The following is a 20,700-nucleotide window of genomic DNA, read 5'->3' on the forward strand; positions in this document are numbered from 1 at the left end:
GAATCCAGCCAGCTGGGCGCCCGAATCTGCGTCCGGCCTACAAAATCTACTCCTGCTTCTAGCAGGGGTAGATTTTGATCATGATTTACGCCTGCGAGCAGGCGTAAATCACGATAAATCAGGCATGGGAGGCCTCCCCGCCTTATCACACCGCACGCCTAATCAAGCTCCGCCAACCCGCCCATCGGGAGAAGGGGCGAATGTGCACCTACTCCCTGGGGTACGCCTCTGGCGTACGCTTCATAAATCCCCCCCCACTGTGTTCAGGACCTTGATGATTGGAAAGGGACCTATAAACCGGGGAGCAAACGTGGCAGAGGATACTCAGAGCTGTAGTTTTTTTTGTGGATAGTCAAACTTTTTCGCCCACTACATAGTCGGGGCCAGGACTGTGCATTTTTTGTTGGGCAGCTTTTAGTCACCAGACTCTACCAGAACTGTGCACAACTTTTGTGTGCACTCATTTATAGATGTAAATTGTGTCACTTTGTTTGGTACTGCAACACATTGCTGTAACAATAATTGCAGAAAAAGGAGTCTGTTGTGTAGACATGTTTAAATGGTTATTCAGAGTGAACTCGGCCATGGGTAAAAACTCGAACCATTTGTTCTGATTGTCTGAAATGTAACACCTTAAATGTTGCTCAAGTGATTGGTTAGTACGTTTGGTTTGTCCATTAGTAAAATTCTGACGAAATGGACGAGATATTTAGCAAACCACAGAATGCCCTCCAATATCTGGACACAAACTAAAACTCTCAGAAACAATGTTGGTGGGTATCCCATGAAGACGGAGGACATGTCATATAAACAGGTTCACATCTATTATAACCCAAATCACTGTTTTCCCCTAAAAAGGAGAAAGATGGGGCCATGGTTGACTAAACAAAGGAAGGGTTTAGAGTAGACCCTCTGGTAGAGATCTTGGGGTCTTAGCCCCAGCGCATGTCTCACAAGGCTTAACCCTTTGAGGACCAGGCCCAAAATGACCCAGTGGACTGCGCAAATTTTGATCTTAGTGTTTTCGTTTTTACCTCCTCCCCTTCTAAGAGCTCTAGCACTCTCAGTTTTCTATCTACAAGCCATGTAAGTGCTTGTTTTTTACAGGAATAGTTGTACTGTGTAATGGCGTCATTCATTTTACCATAACATGTATGATGGAATTCCAAATATATTATTTATGAAGATATAAATAGGTGAAATCGTAAATAAGAATGCAATATGGTAACGTTTGGGGGGTTCCTGTGTCTACGTAATGCACTATATGGTAACAGCGACATGACACCATTATTCTATAGGTCAGTCCAAACACAACCATATGCAGGTTACACAGATTCTCTAATGTTATATATGTATTTTTTTATGAAATCCTTTTTTTTGGCAATTAAATATTAATAAAATGGGCCTATTGTGACGCTTATAACAGTTTTATTTTTTCACCTACGGGGCTGTATGGGGTGTCATTTTTTCCGCCATGATCTCTAGTTTTTATTACTACCATATTTGTGAAGATCGGACGTTTTGATCACTTTTTATTGATTTTTTTAAATATATAATGTACGCCGTTTACCGATCACAATGACGCTTGTTATATTTTAATAGATCGGACAATTACGCACGGTACGGTATATTATATGTTTATCTATTTATTTCTTTTTATATGTTTTATTTATATAATGGGAAAGGGGGGTGATTTAGACTTTTATTGGGGGAGGGGCTTTGGGGTAGTGTAATAGTGTTTTGAACTTTTTTTTTTTACACTTTTGAAGTCCCTTTGGGGGACTTTTACATACAGTACTTTGATTTATACACTGATCATTGCTATGCCATAGGCATAGCATTGATCAGTGTTATCGGCGATCTGCTCATTGAGCCTGCCTGTGCAGGCTTAGTGCAGCAGATCGCCGATCGGACCGCACGGAGGCAGGTGAGAGACCTCCGGCAGTCCGTTTCAACAATCGGTAAGTGACAGTGTCACTTACACTTAAACGCCACGGTCGCGCGTTTAAGGGGTTAATGACACGCGGCAGCGCGATCGCTGCAGCGTGTCATTACCGGTGAGGTCCCGGCTGCTGTTTGCTGTCTGGGGACAGACTTCCATGACGTAACCCTATGTCCAGGGTCGTCTAAGGGTTAAAGTGTCACTGTCATGAATTTTTTTTTTTGCAGAAATCAATAGTCCAGGCGATTTTAAGAAACTTTGTAATTAGGTTTATTAGCCCAAAAAATGCATTTTTGTCATGAAAAAGCAGTTTGAAGCTCCCCCCCCCCATGTCTTCATTGTTCTCCTATGGAGAGAGCTAAAGAAAAGACCAAAACAGAACAACAAAGAGTTAATCTACAAACACCTCACCCGTTATCTCCTGGGACAGTCACCACTGACCTGTCTGAGCTCGGATTACAGCTGTCACCCAGCTCTGTGCCTGTAATCCTCTGTTATCTGCTTTCTGCTGCCGGCTAACTCCCTCCTCCCCCCTCCCCTCTCCCTAGAACAGACAGGGTACAACTCATGCAACAAGTCACAATTTTCAGATTTTTTGCAGTGGACGGAAAAGAGGAAGGAGGGGGGACCTGGGAAAAGGCTTTTTACATGCAGATAATGGCATATTTGGCTAATAAACCCAATTACAACTTTTCTTAAAATCGCCTGGACTATTGATTTCTGCAAAAAAAAAAAAAAAAAAACGACAGTGACTCTTTAATATATTCCCAAACGTCTCTGCCAGGAAGGCCACCAGCATAAATGAGACATTAAGTAACCTGTTACAGCTATGCCAGGGTGACCAGGCAGAGAAGAGGCATGAACCTATTTCAAGAGTGCTACCCTAAAATACGATGCAGGATATAACGCTAGGTTAAGATACACTATAAACTTGGCACTATCGCAGGCAAGGAATGGGACACAGGGAAAGATACTTATGGAGCCTGGAGTCCCAGCTCCAGGCTTGGTTGGGGATGAGACTCCAGTTCTGCCCACACATTGATAGCTGACTGGTGGTGTCAGATGTCAGTCAAAATCTATAGAACACTTAAAACCTTTGCGAATCAGCCAGGGCGGTGAAGCCCTGGCTGCGACAACATCAAAGAAAAGCACTGCTGTACCCCCAGTAACCAGGCCAGCTTATAGGGATGTCATCAGTGCACCCCTAGCAACCAGCCAGGCTGATCAGTAGGGACACTGTTGGCTTCCCTGTAAGGCAAGCCCCGAACTCCAGCAGAGCCAGGAGCCGAGCATACAGCCCGGTTCCTGACAATCACAGAAGATAATACTTGATCTCATGAGCTGTGTACCTGAGAATATAATACTTAAAAACTGGCTGATATATACTGAGAATACTTCACAGATACTTGTTGGAAGAGTACTTTTAGGAACAGACCAGACTCTGAGATATGTGACTTGACTTGATTTAACTTAAACTTTAGGGTAGTAGTGGGCTGATGGCTGGTTCGGTGTAGTGAGGCCCTATGTAGACCCTAAAGTATTCAGCTGTGAGGGCTTTATAGAAAAGCACCTACATGCATGGCAATGAATAGCCGCCTAATGCTATCTTTTGGGTGCCGAGTGACACAGGATAAGGAACGTATGCCCATCTAGTTGGAGAAGCTATCCATTACCGTGACTCCTAAGGAGACCTAACAAAGGCAGTAGCGTTTTTGACTTACTGACGCTTACCTAATTACTGACTTGTATATCCTGTCTTTCAGAGAAGAAATAGTCACCCAGCATAGATAGATCCCCTTTACTGCAGCCTCATCACCTTTAGGCACTAGCCAGACATGGCTAGGAGATGTAGACTTGTAGAAGAATAAAGTAGAAGTTGTAGCATATAGTCCTGCACATGGGTCCTAGCCTCCAGGCCAGGCCCTGGAAGTCACCTCATCAGGAGACAACTTTCTTTTCACTTGCTGAGGAATACACTCTGACATCCTAAGATCCCAGGTTCTTGTTTTCCTCACAATAAATGCTTCAGAGGGAATTCCGTGATTGGCTAGGAAACTTCTAGAATCACTAAGCTCTAGCCTGTGATAGGTGTAGTGTTGTGTGGTACTTAGCTCAACGATTGGTAGAACAATAAAAGGTAAAAAAAAAACCTGTGTAATTATGATAGGACAATACAGACAATCAATTAAAAAAAAACAGTTAACCCTTAACACCTCCCTTCAGCTGTGCTACCTAAAATCCCAGTGACATCAAGTGGTGGGAATAGCACACTACGTACTTCAGGCCCAGAGCTTATACACATATGAGTATCGGCCTACACTTGTTACTATAAGCAGCAGTGGACACTCATTCTGGGACCCGGCACTCTCAGTATAGGAATCACCTACATTCTCACTAAGTCTTCAGGTCAAGTAGATACAGAGTTAAATCCTGAACAGATTTTCTGTAGAGACCAATGATAAATTTACACAAATTGTATTTATTTTTTCTGGAGCTTCTGGTTGTTGCGCTGCTGTCTGTGAGACTAAATCGGTCCCCGGCAATAGATATAAGCAGTGGCAGCCTGCCTGCCGTGCCTGTCCTGTGAGGATCTGCTGAATGCGGAGACCTTGTCTGTGTCATGAATTATTCTCCTGCTCTTACTGCACTTTATCTCTTTATATTCTTATTGCCTGTACAATCTCATGGAGACAACAATCCTGGATGCCGCCTGTGTACATTAGAACCTTATTATGAATATGAATATTACAAGGAAGGAGACGTCATTCTGGCCGGCCTGATCTCCGCTCATTATTTCATTAGGAAATATGGGATGTTTGACTGTTTGGACTTTTTATACTGTTGGTAGTAAGTCTTTCCTCTTCACGGACTGTAGATTCTGCACTGGAACTGTACACTGCCGGAATGTTTTATTATTTATGGAAGTGAGAATGTGAAATATGCCCTTCCTGGTGTCAGTGTCAGTGCAGGTAAGTGGTGGGTAAGCCGATTCCGATTCCGGGGGAGCGCCGCTATTGCTACCTATTGTCTGAGCTGACATTTCCCTGTGCTGACACCAACACCAGGAACCACTGTGCAGCCGGACATTGCTCTGGTAGAAAAGACACAGGGGAGAAAGGAAGGATGCATATGCCATCCTGCTGACAGGTGGGTGGCTGTGGCTATTGCCTGTCAGTAGGATGGTCACATGATACAATACACTGTACTGCAGAAACCTATACAAATGTGGTATCGCCATACCCGTAGTGACCCAGAGAATACATGTATTATGTTATTAGTAACCGCCGATACGGATTTTTACGCCTGTCACTAATGGGCTCTATTCTGCTGCCATCAGCTCTTTATGGCGATGGTGCAGAATAGTGCAGTGGCACCAGTAAGGTCCGCAGCCCCCTCCTCTCAGCTATCGGAGGTCGCTGAGGGGTTGGTGCAGAGTGTGGGCTCAGTCCCGGCCGGTCCCCTCACAGGTGATCGCCGTTATTACCAGTATAACTGCGGCCACCGGTAACAGGCACTGCATGCTTTCATCTCCTCTCACCGTGAATCCACAGTGAGAGGCAATAAATACATGCCCCCCCCTGTCCCCCCGAAATAACCTTAGTGTTCACAGTGATTAATTCCTTAGGGTACAAACACACTTGCCGTATCCGCAACGAGCTACTCGCTGCGTATTCACAGCGAGACTTGCTGCGGATCCCGGCCCTGTGTACTGAATGGCAGACAAACTTGCAGCAGGGATGTATGTCCCTGCTGCGAGTTTGTCCGCAGCCCGCCCCGTTAACCCCCGTCCGCTGGAGACTATATGTCACCTGATCCCGACTCCGGCTTCCTCCAGCTTCCTTTGCGGATTCCCGGCACGTCCCACTCGGCCAATCAGTGTGCTGCCCCACCGCATTGGGAGCCCTGAAGCAAGGCGGAGAAAGCCGGAGCCGGGATCAGGTGACGTATAGTCTTTGGCGGCAGCGGGGTTAACGAGGCGGGCTGCGGATGTACATCCCTGCTGCGAGTTTGTCTGCCATTGAGTACACAGGGCCAGGATCCGCAGCGAGTCTCGCTGTGAATACACAGCGAGTAGCTCGCTGCGGATACGGCAAGTGTGTTTGTACCCTTAAAAAAAAGATCAAACTCTCATTCTCTCCACCACCAGAGGTGGCGGAGAGCATGGGGCAATGATCGGGGACTAGCCGATGTGGTCCTGGTACAAGTGATCAGTAGAGATGAGCCAACTGGGTTCGGGTTAGAGTCGAACATTCGGTATTTGATTAGCTGGGGCTGCTGAACTTGGATAAAGCTCTAAGGTTGTCTGGAAAACATAGATACAGACAATGACTATATCCATGTTTTCCACATAGCCTTAGGGCTTTATCCAAGTTCAGCAGCCACCGCTAATCAAATGCCAAATGTTCGGGTTCGGATCGACTCGAGCATGCTCGAGGTTCGCTCATCTCTAGTGATCAGCGGTATATACTATATACCACTGATCACTTGTTCCAAATGCTGCCGGCACTTTTTATCCCCTGTCACCATAAATCATTGGTGACTGGATAAAAAGTCAAGCGCCCCGCATTACTTGTAACCACCTCGCATTACCTGTAACCACCCCAGATTACCTGTAACCCCCCCGCATTACCTGTAACCACCCCAGATTACCTGTAACCCCCCCGCATTACCTGTAACCACCCCAGATTACCTGTAACCACCCCGGATTACCTGTAACCACCCCAGATTACCTGTAACCTCCCTGGATTACCTGTAACCACTCCGCATTACCTGTAACCTCCCTGGATTACCTGTAACCACTCCGCATTACTTGTAACCACCCCAGATTACCTGTAACCACTCCGCATTACCTGTAACCACTCCCCATTACCTGTAACCACCCCAGATTACCTGTAACCCCCCTGCATTACCTGTAACCACCCCAGATTACCTGTAACCACCCCGCATTACCTGTAACCACCCCAAATTACCTGTAACCTCCCTGGATTACCTGTAACCACCCCACATTACCTGTAACCACCCCAGATCACCTGTAAACCCCCCCCCCCCCCAGACTATTTATAACCACTCCAGTTTACCTGTAACCAATCAGTTTACCCGTAACCACCCCAGATTGCCACAGGCTGCCCATAACCACTATAGATTGCCACAGATTGCCCGTAACTACCCCAGATTGCCCGTAACCACCCCAGATTGCCTGTAACTGCTCCCTTAGATTGCCCATCACCACCCCAGTTTGCCTGTGACCCCCCCCAAATTGCCCGTCCCCACTCCAGATAGCCAGTAAATACCTCCAGATTGTCCGTTACCAGCCCATATAGTCAGAAAACACCTCCAGATACCCAGTAAAAAGCCCTAGATAACTAGTAAACACCCCTGATTGCCAAAGACTGCCCATACCACCCCAGATTGCTCTTCACCACCCCAGATTGCCCATCACCACCCCAGATAGCAAGTAAACACTCCAAGGTTGCCTGTCACCACCCCAGATTACCTGTAATCTCATTTAAAAAATTTTTTTTAGCAACTGCACTATTCTAATAACCGATATTAGCTGCGGTTTTGCTCCAGCAAAATGACGCTCCTTTCCTTCTGAGCCCTGCTGTGTGCCCATACATTGGTTTATGCCCACATATGGGGTACCGTTGTACTCAGGAGAACCTGCTATACAAATTTTGCAGTGCATTTTCTCTCCTGTTCCTAGTGAAATTGAGAAATTTTAAACTAAACAAACAATTATTGGAAAAATTAATTTTTTTTTTTTTTTCATTTTTACGTTCTAATTTTGAATACTTTCCTCTAATACCTGTGGGGTCAAAATGTTCACTGCACCCCAAGATGACTTCTTTGAGGGGTGCACTTTCCGAAATGAGGTGACTTATGGGGGGGTTTCACTCCGCTGACACTACAGGGGCGCTGCAAACACACCTGGTGCTCAGAAACTTCTACAGCAAAATCTGCACTGAAAATGCTAATTGGCGCTCCCTTCCTTCTGAGCCCGGCTGTGTGCCCATACAGTGGTTTATGCCCACATATGGGGTAGCTTTCTACTCGGGAGAACCTGCGTTACAGATTTTGGGGTGCAATTTTTCTCCCTTTCCTTGTGAAGTTGAGAAATTTCAAACTAAACAAACATATTATTGGAAAAATTTGTGTTTTTCATTTTTACTGTCTAATTTTGAATACTTTCCTCTAATACCTGTGGGGTCAAAATGCTCACTGCACCCCAGGATGTATTCTTTAAGTAGTTATCTTTCCAAAATGGGGGGGGGGGGGTTCACTTCGCTGGCACTACAGGGGCACTGCAAATGCACCTGACGCCTGAAAACTTGTACAGCAAAATCTGCACTGAAAATGATAATTGGCGCTCCTTCTGTTCTGAGCCCCGCTGTGTGCCCATACAGTGGTTTACGCCCACATATGGGGTACAGTTGTACTCAGGAGAACCTGCGTTACAAATTTTGGGGTGTTTTTTCTCTCTTGTTGCTTGTGAAAATGAGATACTTTAATCTGAACGAACATATTATTTGGAAATTTCTATTTTCCATTTTTTTCCGGCCTAATTGTGAATACTTTCCTCCAGCCCCTGTAGGGTCAAAATGCTCATTATACCCCTAGATTAATTCCTTAGGGTGTGTAGTTTCAAAAACGGGGTCACTTATGGGGGTTTCAAGTATACAAGCCTCCTAAACCCACTTAAAAAAAGAACTGGACCTTAAAAAAAACATTTTTCGAAATTTCATGAAAATTTGATAATTTGCTGAAAACTTTCTAAGCCCCGTAACACCCAAGAAAAGTCAAATATGTTTACGAAATGAAGCCAGAATTGCTCAGCATATGTTAAAGCATCACTGAGCTGACTGGTCAGGTTTTGAAAAATGAGCCTGGTCATTAAGGTGCAAATAGGCTCAGTCCCTAAGGGGTTAAAGCACTAAGTCTAAAGTCTACTAAAAACCTTAGTATACCTGCTAACACAGAAGTCTAAGTTATTGAACCACCAGAGTGGCCCTCAATCCAAACTAACTAAGATTGTTTCTGGTCTCGCTCAGTCAAGGAGACTTAAAATATTGACTAGGGACTTTATGGCAAGCCAAAAAGAGGTGAGAGCTATTTTGCATATAATTTCGTCCCAAAGTTGTCCCTGAACTTCTTGTCATTGTGTCCTTCACCAACAACTGGTGCTAAGGGGTAATAGAAACATTTACAAAGTGTGTGTTACCACTAAGGCCCTGTGACATGTGCCACAGCGATACCCCAACACATGTGGCGAGAGAGGAGAAGGAAGTCTTCATTTACCTTTTGAGGAACAGTAAAGATCATGTTAAGCAGAGACTGGCTTAGCACAGATAGATACACATAAATTGTATTTGCTCTGTTTCTTACTAGGACAGATTTCCCCTGACAACAGGCAGCGGAAAAGAGTCTCCAAAAAAGTGACACACCTAGTGTCCAAGAAGCTATGAAATTGCATATTCATTGCAGTCTAAGAGGTTAAACAAAGTGAATGTGTTATTATCCAGATTTATTAAGTATTTTACATTTCCAACCTTTTCAGTGCTCGATATGAAAACTATAGAAGCATCTTGTCCTTCATCTTCGCTGTGGATGAGATTAATAAGGATCCTGAACTTCTGCCCAATATCACTCTTGGGTATCATATAGTGGATACATGTGGAAATTCATTGAAAACCTCACATGCTGTGTTCAACATCCTGTCAGGAAGATACAATAAAGCTCCTAACTACCGCGATGTCAATCATGGTGAAGTGGCGGCATTTGTAGTGGATTCTAACACTGAGACCATGGTCCCAGTACTGGACCTATACAAGTACACACAGGTAAGTGGAGTCCATGTAGTGTTATAGAAACTCCCAGCAGATTCAGTATCACAGGGATTCCTAACACTACACATTCTGCTTTTGTATCCTGGCACATTCAGGGCAGATGTGAGAGATGGGAAAAGAAAGTTGCAGTCTATAGTATATTCCACCTACCAACGCTGGCTGCAAAAAGGAGAGGAAACACTGTTCAAGGTGTGGGACACGTTCATTGCACCCCCTTGCAATACCTCCATAATTGCAGGGCTTACTATGAGCAGGAGGGACAAGTATCGGCTGATGTTGTGGGAGTACCTGGCCGATTGCAACCCTGTCCTCCCCGATACCCCTGCGCCCTACACCTATTGGGTGTCCAAGTTGGACACGTGGCTGGAACTTTCCCTATACGATTTGGAGGTGCTGGCCTGCTGCCAGCGTTCTGTCAGAAAAGGTGTTCAGCCAGCGTCTGTTAATAAATATTGTATGTTATTTTACTACACCGCTTGGAGTATCTCCTTGGTGGTGTATGGTTCACTGGATGTCCCTACACTTGCGCCAGGCTCATTTGGAAGGTTTCTCCCTGTCCCATGGTCGCTGCTGGGAACCGGCTTTATTGCTACAGCGCAGTCGGGGGCATCATCACAGACAAGTGCAGCTGACAGCTGCCTGTCAACTGTCAACTGACAGTGCTGACCAGGTGACGCTCATAAAAAAGAACAGTCAGACCTTGCTTTTCCATCGGTGGAAAGCAGCCAAAATTTACTTGCTATATGTCTGCTCTTGCTCATTTCCTCCTCCTCCTCATCCACCATAGAAATAGGCCATTTAAAAAAAAAAAAAAAAAAAAAAAAAACAGCATTAAGGCTCACCTGAAGGGCCATGCTCATAATTTTTTCAGGGGCTTACCTCAAGGGTCTCCATATAATTTTTTAGAGGGCTTAATTAATTGGCCATGCTCATAATTTGTCCAGGGCTCACCTTAGGGCCTTTATATAATTTTTTTAGAGGACTCACCTCAAGGACTATCCATATTTTTTTTTTGAGGGTTTACTTCAAGGGCGTCAAACTCTGCTTTCAAAAGTCTTACCTCTAGGGCCTCAAAAGTAATTTTTGGAGGGCTCACCTCAAGGGCCTCTAACTCCGCTTTTAAAAGGCTCACCTCAAGAGCCTCAACTCCGCTTAGAAGACCAGGCCTATTTAATTTTTTGCGCTTTCATTTTTTCCTCCTCGTGCTTCAAAGGCCATAACGCTTGCATTTTTTCACCTAGAGACCTAGATTAGCCCTTATTTTTTGCGTCACTAATTATACTTTGCAATGACAGACTTAATTTTTGCAAAAAATATGTTGTGAAACCAGAAAAAAAATATTTGTATAGTGAAATTGAAAATGAAACACATTTTTTAATTGGGGGTGGAGGGGTGGTGTTTATGCCGTTTGCCCTAGGGTAAAACTGACATGTTATATATGTTCCTCAAGTCAGTACAATTACATCCATATGTCATTTGTATTACTTTTATTTTATTTGACAGCTTTTAAAAAATGAAACCTTTATAAAAAAAAATAAATGTTCCTTAAAATTGCTCTATTCCCATCTTTATAAGGCTTTTATCCTTTGGTCTTTGAGACTGTGTGAGGTGCAATCTTTTGTGCCATGATCTGTACTTTCTATCAGTACCTTTCTGCATATATGCAACTTTTTGATCACTTTTTATTATAATTTTTCTGGATTTGATGCAACAAGTTTCATCACAGACAGGCGCAGCCGCCTGTCAACTGACAGTGCTTATCGGCTGATGCTCATAAAAATGAACAGCCACTGGGTTGACCCAGACTTTGCTTCTTCACCAGTGGAAAGCAGCCAAAAGTGAAGTGCCATGTGTTAGGGCTGGGCGATATTGGCCTAAAACAATATCGCGGTTTATCGTACATGTAGGCGCGGTAACGATAAATTGAACGATAATTATGACACGCCCCTTTTAAAAGCCACACCCCTTTTGAAAACCCCATTTTCCGATAGTAATAGAAACATGGATTTATTCCATATAACAATGTGCAGCAAACTTCACAAGTAATATACGACGTTTTGGCGTCTCCTACACCATTTTCAAGTGCCACTTGAAAATGGTGTAGGAGACGCCGAAACGTATATTACTTGTGAAGTTTGCTGAACATTGTTATATGGAATAAATCCACGTTTGTATTACCATCAGAGTGCTGCAGAGTATTTTTTTACTAGCTAACTTGATCCAAGATCTGGGATTCGTCTGCTGGCACCCACAGTTCATTTAGTGTGCGGCCTATATGGTTTGCTATATCTATCTATCTATAGACAGATGGGAGATAGATAGATAGATAGATAGATAGGAGATAGATAGATATGAGATAGATAGATATATAGATAGATAGGAGATAGATAGATAGATAGATAGATAGATAGATAGATAGATAGATAGATAGGAGATAGATAGATAGGAGATAGATAGGAGATAGATAGATAGATATGAGATAGATAGATAGATAGATAGATAGATAGATAGATAGATAGATAGATATGAGATCGAGAAAGAGATGGATAGAGATAGATAGATAGATAGATAAATAGCATAAGGTGGACGCAGCACTCCAGAAATCTTTATGTGGTTGGTGCCTGCAGTAAATACCCTTGCGGACCACGGGTATAAGAGTATATAAACCAGCAAAATTACCGAAGCACTCCGTAGGTAAATTTTCAAACTGTGAAGTTTATTGCTTCCACAAGTGCATTTAGCAACGTTGCTAAATGCACTTGTGGAAGCAATAAACTTCACAGTTTGAAAATTTACCTACGGAGTGCTGCGGTAATTTTGCTGGTTTAGATAGATAGATAGATAGATAGATAGATAGGAGATAGATGGATTGATAGGAGATAGATAGATAGATAGATAGGAGATAGATCTATCTATCTCCTATCTATCTATCTATCTATCTATCTATCTATCTATCTCCCATCTATCTATCCATCTCCTATCTATCTATCCATCTATCTACTATCTATCTCCTATCTATCTATCTATCATGTAATCTCTCTCTTTCTATCTAATATCTACCCCCAGTCACTCTGTCACAAGCTGTTCCCCACCTCTCCCGCACATACAGTTGGGGTCAGGTATGGGTCGGCACCTCCTTGCTCCACCGGCCACCGCTCTCTATCTCTCCCGCACAGCCCCTGTCCCTCAGTGTTGGTGTAGCTCCGAGCACATATATCTGCTGGCAGTGTCCGGGGCAGAGCGTCACACATGGCTGCTTCCAGGACTGACAAAAGATAACGGGCGCCGCGGACTCCTGTGCGGGACAGAGTGCGGTGCCCTGTGGAGCGAGGAGGTGCCGACCCATACCTGACCCCCTGCAGCCACTGTATGTGCGGGAGAGGGGGGGCAGGGCTCACTGTGCAGCTTCCAGAGAAGCTAGGAGAAGTGAGCCGCCCGGCAGCAGCGCGGAGCACACAGCACACCCGTGCGCAGCCTGTCAGCTCTCCAGCCTTTCTCTTCAGCCCCCGCAGCAGGATCTTCTATCCCTTGCCTTGCACCAGTATATGTGCGTCCTGGCTGGGATCTGAATAGTTTTACACAGGCCAGTCAGGGTAGGAGCAGGGTCACGTGGGAGATTAACTGAGGGGAGCAGTAGATGCGGCCGCCGGGTGAGAGGAGGAAAAATACCGCAGATACCGTCCTGGCAGAGTTGAGGTCGGTTAACCGACGCCAGTGACGGTATCGGTATTTTTACGGTATACCGCCCAGCCCTACCATGTGTCTGCTCCAGCTCATTTCCTCTTCTTCCTCCTCCTCATCCATCGTAGCAATGGGCCATTAAAAAAAAAAAAAAACAGCATTAAGGCTCACCTGAAGGGCCATGCTCATGATTTGTTCGAGATCACATCAAGGGCCTCTATATAATTTTTTAGAGGGCTCACCTCAAAGACCATACATAATTTTTTTTCAAGGGTTTACCTAATGGGCCTATAACTCTGCTTTTAAAAGGCTCATCTGTAGGGCCTCAAAAGCAATTTTTGGAGGGCTCAATTCCGCTTTTTAAAGTGCAATTTTGCATATAATTTTATTTGCGCTTACACTGTTTACTGTGTGAGATCAGGAATAAGATAACCTAATATTTCAGGTGATTACACATGCGGCGATACCAAATATTTTTATTTATTTTTATTTATAAAATGGAAAAAGGGGGTAATTCAGACTATTTTTTTTGGAGCCCGTTCACAAGCTCCGTATAGCAGCCAGAAACGCGGCAGTTCAGAGCGGGATCACCGCACGGCCTCCCTCTAAACTCCCCTAGCGGCGCCAGGACGTACATTTATGTCCTGTGTCGTCTAAGGGTTAAAAGGCTCACCTCAAGGGCCTTTTGAGAAGGTCCAAGGTGTCATAGTATATGACAGATACAGTACGTGTCACCGAGGTGCCTTGCATTGGTGAAGTGAACCGGTAGTTTTTGTCTGTAACACTTTTTAAAAATAATATGGCTGTTTGCACAGCTCATCCGGGCTGGTCTTTCACTGGAGCAGTCTAAATGCTGGGTGGGGTGACTGCTCCCACAAATTTCAGGCTGGATTTTCCATTGCCTTATAAAATGTTTGGCTAAACTGCATATGGAGAGAGACTTCTTTTGCCATTTAAACTAATCCCCACACCTCTAAGGGTCTGCCAAAGATTTGAAGCCAAGGCCAGGAATCGATTTGAAAAGACGAAAAATCTCAGGCTTTCCTTTATGACCTGATCTCTGTTTATAGTCTTTTCCTGGCTTTCACTTCATATCTTTGGCAGATAATCTTTCTGTGGCTAATTTGTGGAGGGCTCAGCTCAAGTGCCTCAACTCTGCTTTTAAGAGGCTCATCTCAAATTTTAAAAGGTTTCCTGGAGACCCGCACTCCCTTATGTGTAATTAAGGGCTTATGGAAGTGGCAGATGACTTCGAAAATTTATAGTGGATGTATCTGACCACATCACACACACACACGCACACACACACACAAACAAAACAGTTAATGGTGGGTACTGTTGGATTTCCTCCTTTCCTATGCCATCTGTGGTTGTCATACGCAACATGATTTGTTTCGGTTGCTTAAAATTTGGCTTTCTGTCCATACTAATGTAAAGAAAAGAAGGTTTCCTGGTGTTTTTTTTTCCACTTTTCTCTTTATTGCTGAGAGGCTGTGATAGTGGCTTAATACTGCGACATGTAAGATGCGACCAGGCATGCTTCCCCTGCTGTCCCATATGCATTCCAGTGGTGTTGGCATCATTTCCTGACGTGTCATTGTGGACTTGGCGACCTCCAAGTGGTCGAATTTTGGTTTCCAAAAAAACAGGCATTTTTTATCCCATAGATTTTAATGGTATTCAATATTCGATCAAATAGTTGGGTATTGCTGTCTACTCGAACCAAATTTTCGAATATTTCACTACTCGATTATTTCTAGTGGATATGAATCTGATCTTATCCCCCTCTTTTTTCTGTGTCTTTGTTTGCAATAGCTCCTGTCTCAATGTATTTTTTGCCCGCCAATATCCTTGTCTGATGGTTCCTTTATTGTATCCTCATTCCCTAAACCTTTGTTTTAAATCAATGGAGTATTTTTTTAAAAAATAATAATTAATAATAATTTTTATTTATATAGCGCCAACAGATTCCGCAGCACTTTACAATTCTGGGGTACATACATAGACAAAAATAGACATTACAGAGAGAAACATGTAATTATCCATACATGAGGAGTGAGGTCCCTGCTCGCATGCATGAGCTTACACACTATCAGGAGGGGGTGCAAGACAGAATGGCAGAGGGGCAAAGTGCATCATTGTTCTTATGGTCCGGCCATCATTATAAAAAAGGCAGTGCAGGTAGGGGTGGGTGAGCCGGTCACCAGCCAATGCCTGCATGCACAGGTCTAAGTGCTTAAATTCTGGTATCGGTACGTCATATGTCCTCATTAGCACTTCAAAGCGGGGCCGCGCTGCGACCCCGCTTTGAAGCGCCGCGGTCCCGGGTGCCGCGTGTAGCCCGGGACCGCCGCTATCAGCGGGCAGGGTCTGATCGCCGTGCCCGCTAATTAGCTAATCGGAGGCAGCTGTCAAAGTTGACAGCTGCCTCCGATTACCGTAGGCAACCTTTACCTGGGATCTAGTGGGGGAGATCGCTCCTCCGGGACGTTGTCCCGGAGAAGCGATCTCCCTGTCTGATGCCGGCCGGGGACTCATCCAAGATGGCGCCGTCCCCGGCTCGGCACTCGTTTACTTCTGGCTGCAGCAGCCGAAAGTAAACGAGTGCCGATCTCATGGATCTCTGCAGCATATCTATGCTGCAGAGATCTCTATGAGAGATCAAAGTGGATATACTAGAAGTGCCCTAGGGGGAATAACCCTAACCCCAGGGGGGCTTCTAGTATATGTGTAAAAAAAAAAAAAAGTGTTGTTAATAGTAAAAAGCCCCCTCCCCTAATAAAAGTCTGAATCACCCCCCTTTTCCCAGGTTTTAAATAAAAGTAAACAAATAAATAAATAAACATGTTTGGTATCGCGTAATCACCCGAACTATTAATCACATTCCTGATCTCGCACGGTAAACGGCGTCAGCGCAAAGAAAAATCCCAAAGTGCAAAATTGCGCATTTTTGGTCGCATCAAATCCAGAAAAAATTTAATAAAAAGCGATCAAAAAGTCGTATATGCGCAATCAAGGAACCGATAGAAAGATCACATCATGGCGCAAAAAATGACACCTGACACAGCCCCATAGACCAAAGGATAAAAGCGCTATAAGCCTGGGAATGGAGCGATTTTAAGGAACGTATATTTGTTAACAATGGTTTGAATTTTTTACAGGCCATCAGATACAATATAAGTTATACATGTTATATATCATTTTAATCGTAACGACTTGAGGAACATGGATAACAAGTCAGTTTTACCCCAGGGCAAATGGCGTAAAAACACAGTTCCCCCAAATAAAAGAAATGTGTTTTTTCTTTTCAATTTCACCACACTTTGAATTTTTTTCTGGTTTCGTAGTGTACCAAATGCAAAAATTCAGCCTGTCATTGCAAAGTACAATTAGTGACGCAAAAAATAAGGGCTCATATGGGTTTCTAGGTGGAAAAATGCAAGTGCTATGGCCTTTTAAACACGAGGAAAAAGCGAAAACGCAAAAACGAAAATGGGCCCCGTCCTTAAGGGGTTAAAGTGTCACTGTCGTGAATTTTTTTTTGCAGAAATCAATAGTCCAGGCGGTTTTAAGAAACTTTGTAATTAGGTTTATTAGCCAAAAAATGCATTTTTATCATGAAAAAGCAGTTTGAAGCTCTCCCCCCTGTCTTCATTGTTCTCCTATGGAGAGAGCTAAAGAAAAGACCAAAACAGGACAACAAAGAGTTAATCTACAAATCCCTCACCCGTTATCTCCTGGGACAGTCACCACTGACCTGTCTGAGCTCAGATTACAGCTGTCACCCAGCTCTGTGCCTGTAATCCTCTGTTATCTGCTTTCTGCTGCCGGCTAACTCCCTCCTTCCTCCTCCCCCCTCCCCTCTCCCTAGAACAGACATGGTACGATGCAACAAGTCACAATTTTCAGTTTTTTTGCAGTGGATGGAAAGAGGAGGGAGGGGGGGGAACCTGGGAAAAGGCTTTTTACATGTAGATAATGGAAGATTTGGCTAATAAACCCAATTACAAAGTTTCTTAAAATCGCCTGGACTATTGATTTCTGCAAAAAAAAAAAAAAAAAATACGACAGTGACTCTTTAAATGCTTGGTGTATGTATGTATGTATGTATGTATGTATGTATGTATGTATGTATGTGTGCGTGGTGGAGGTAGGTAGGTGTGTGTGTGGAAGGGGAGGGTAGCAGTCAAAATCAGGGAACCTGGTAAGCCTGCTTGAATAGATGAGGTTTGAGGGCACGTTTGAAGCTTTGTGTATTGGAGGTGAGCCTGACATTCTTGGGTAATGTATTCCATAGAACTGGTGCAGCTCAGGTGAAGTCCTGGAGACGGAAGTGAGAGGTGCGGATTAAGGTGGATGTTAGTCTTAAGTCGTTAGAGGAGCATAAGGCACGGGTAGGACGGTAGACAGAGATAAGGGAGTAGATATAGGAAGGTGCAGCACTGTGGAGAGCCTTGTGGGTGAGCAGGAGGACTTTGTATTGTATCCTGTGTTTAATAGGGAGCCAATGTAGTGACTGGCACAGGGAGAGGTATCTGTATAGCGGCTGGACATGGGGATGAGCCTGGCCGCTGCATTGAGAATGGGCTGGAGAGTTTAGAGGAAGGAAGGCCGATTAGTAAGGAATTGCAGTAGTCAAGACGGGGATGAATCAGAGCGACAATGAGAGGTTTAGCAGATTCGACAGGAAGGAAGGGACGGATTTTATAGATGTTTTTTAGATGCAGATTACAGGAACGTGAAAGAGATTTAATGTGAGGAGTGAAGGACAGATCTGAGTCAAACATAACCCCAAGGCAGCGGGCTTGTTGTGTAGGGGTTATGGTTGTACCACAGACAGAGATGGAGATGTCAGGTGGAGGGTGTTTAGCAGAGGGAGGGAAGACAAGAGGCTCAGTCTTAGCAAGGTTGAGTTTTAGGAATAGGGAGGACATAACGTTAGAGACGGCAGACAGACAGTTACTGGTGTTCTGTAGAAGAGTGGGGGTGATATCACGGGAGGAGGTATATAGCTGGGTGTCATCAGCATAGAGATGGTATATAGCTGGGTGATATCACGGGAGGAGGTATAGAGCTGGGTATCATCAGCATAGAGATGGTATATAGCAGGGGTGATATCACGGGAGGAGGTTTACAGCTGGGTATCATCAGCATAGAGATGGTATATAGCTGGGTGATATCACGGGAGAAGGTATACAGCTGGGTATCATCAGCATAGAGATGGTACTGAAAACCAAACTTGCTGATGATTTGTCCGATGGCTAAAGTGTAAAGTGAGAAAAGGAACAGGCCCAGGACTAATCCCTGAGGAACCCCAACTGTAAGGGGGAGAGAAGATGAGGTGGAGCCAGAAAGTGATACGCTAAAGGAGCGGTCAGAGAGATAGGAGGAGAACCAGGAAAGAGCAGAGTCCTTGAGGCCAATAGAGCGGAGCGTGGAGAGGAGGAGCTGGTGGTCTACAGTGTCAAAAGCTGCTGAAAGGTCCAGGAGAATGAGAAGTGAATGGTTACCTTTAGATTTGAGAGATTAGAGAGGAGATCATTAGAGACTTTAGTAAGGGCAGTTTCTGTAGAGTGGTGAGGATGGAAACCGGACTGAAGGGGGTCAAGGAGAGAGTTGACAGAGAGGTAGCGGGTTAGGCGAGAATAGACCAGATGTTCCAAGAGTTAAGAGATAAAAGGAAGATTAGAGACAGGTCGATAGTTGGCTGCACAGGAGGGGTCTAGAGAGGGTTTTTTCAGTAATGGAGTGATGGTGGAGTGTTTGAAAGTCGAGGGGAAGATGCCAGAGGAGAGGGAGAGGTTGAAGATTTTAGTAAGGTAAGTAGTGACAACAGGAGAGAGAGACTGGACAAGGTGTGAGGGAATAGGGTCACTAGGGCAGGTGGTGGGGCGAGAGTAGGAGAGGAGTCTGGAGACTTCCTCCTCTGTCACTGGCTCAAAGGCTGAGAGGGAAGCGGAGGAAGTGAGAGGGAATAGGATCAAAACTACTTGGGGACTGGGAGGTGATCTCCTGACGGATTGTGTCTATTTTGTCCTTGAAGTAGGATGCTAAGTCTTCAGCGCAGAGGTTAGTGATGGGTGTCTGAGGTTTGGGTTTAAGGAGAGAGTTGAGGGTATCAAAGAGGCGTTTTGGGTTATGGGAAAGAGAAGAGATCAGAGTGGTGAAGTAGGATTGCTTAGCAGAATGAAGAGCCGAGTAGTAGCTTCTAAGCATGAACTTATAATGTAGGAGGTTGGCTGTTGTCTTGGATTTCCTCCACAGATGTTCAGCACACCTAGAACACTGTCTAAGAAAACGAGTTCTGGATGTGTGTCAAGGTTGTGGCCGTCTGTGTCGAGCTGTTTGGGGTATAGGCGGTGCAAGTTTGTCCAGGGTGGTTTTGAGGGTGTCGTGGTATTGTTTGGCAGCAAGATTAGGACAGGAGAGGGAAGAGGTGGGGGGGCAATGATGACTGTACAGTATCTAGCAGTTGTTGGGTGTCTATAGCACGTTCCTATATGTGAGTGAGGTCGGGGTGTCAAGAGGAGGATGAGAATTTGTTATGATAAAGGAGAGGAAGTTGTGGTCAGAGAGGTCAGTGGTTAAGTTAGTAAAGTGGGAAACTGGGCAAAGTCTGGAGAAGACCAGGTCCAAGGTATTCCCACCCTTGTGGATTGGAGAGTCAGAATGCTGAGATAGGCTAAGGGAGGAGGTTAGAGGTTAAAACAGTTATCTGAGAAACAGATCCTTTGCATCCTCAGAAACTATCCTGTAGGCACTGCTCTAATATTAAGGGTGTATGGGCCAAGGATGCGTGAAGCAAAGAATTAACTGATGTAGCTTTGCGGAAGACATCCATACATAAGTTCCACCTGATTAATCACAGCCATGCCCCTACGGCAACGGTTAGGCTGTACAGTTTGCTAACTTCTTTCAACAAACTTTATTGTCGGAGCAGCGAACCAGTTCATGAACCTGGTTGTCTGGGTCTGCTAATCCCTAGTCACCACACATAACCCTTATGAAGACAATAAAACTCATGGGTCAATAAGGGTCCTTTGTGTAAATATGAAATAATACATGTGTGTTTTTTTTATTTCAAAGTTCAATGTTCTCCAACCATAAATCTACCTACTTATCCAGGAATTAAGTTCACTTTTCACAAACTTTTCTATCACCTCTTTATGGGGAAACAAATCAAAGAATTTGCTAAAGTTCAGATAGACTATATCCATGGCATTTTCCTACAGA

The 20,700-nt window shown here is 44.4% G+C and overlaps 1 protein-coding gene across 1 annotated transcript in view; it reads left to right on the forward strand.

Annotated features, from left to right (window-relative positions):
* Positions 1-20,700, forward strand: part of LOC138796439 (vomeronasal type-2 receptor 26-like) — a 51,676-nt gene that overhangs the window by 12,030 nt on the left and 18,946 nt on the right. The window contains exon 2 of the mRNA XM_069976042.1: positions 9,498-9,780. Coding sequence (XP_069832143.1) covers positions 9,498-9,780 — 283 coding nt within the window. The remainder of the gene's footprint in view (positions 1-9,497; positions 9,781-20,700) is intronic.

This window comes from Dendropsophus ebraccatus, chromosome 7 (assembly GCF_027789765.1).
Source record: "Dendropsophus ebraccatus isolate aDenEbr1 chromosome 7, aDenEbr1.pat, whole genome shotgun sequence".
In the NCBI taxonomy this organism is placed as follows: Eukaryota; Metazoa; Chordata; class Amphibia; order Anura; family Hylidae; genus Dendropsophus; species Dendropsophus ebraccatus.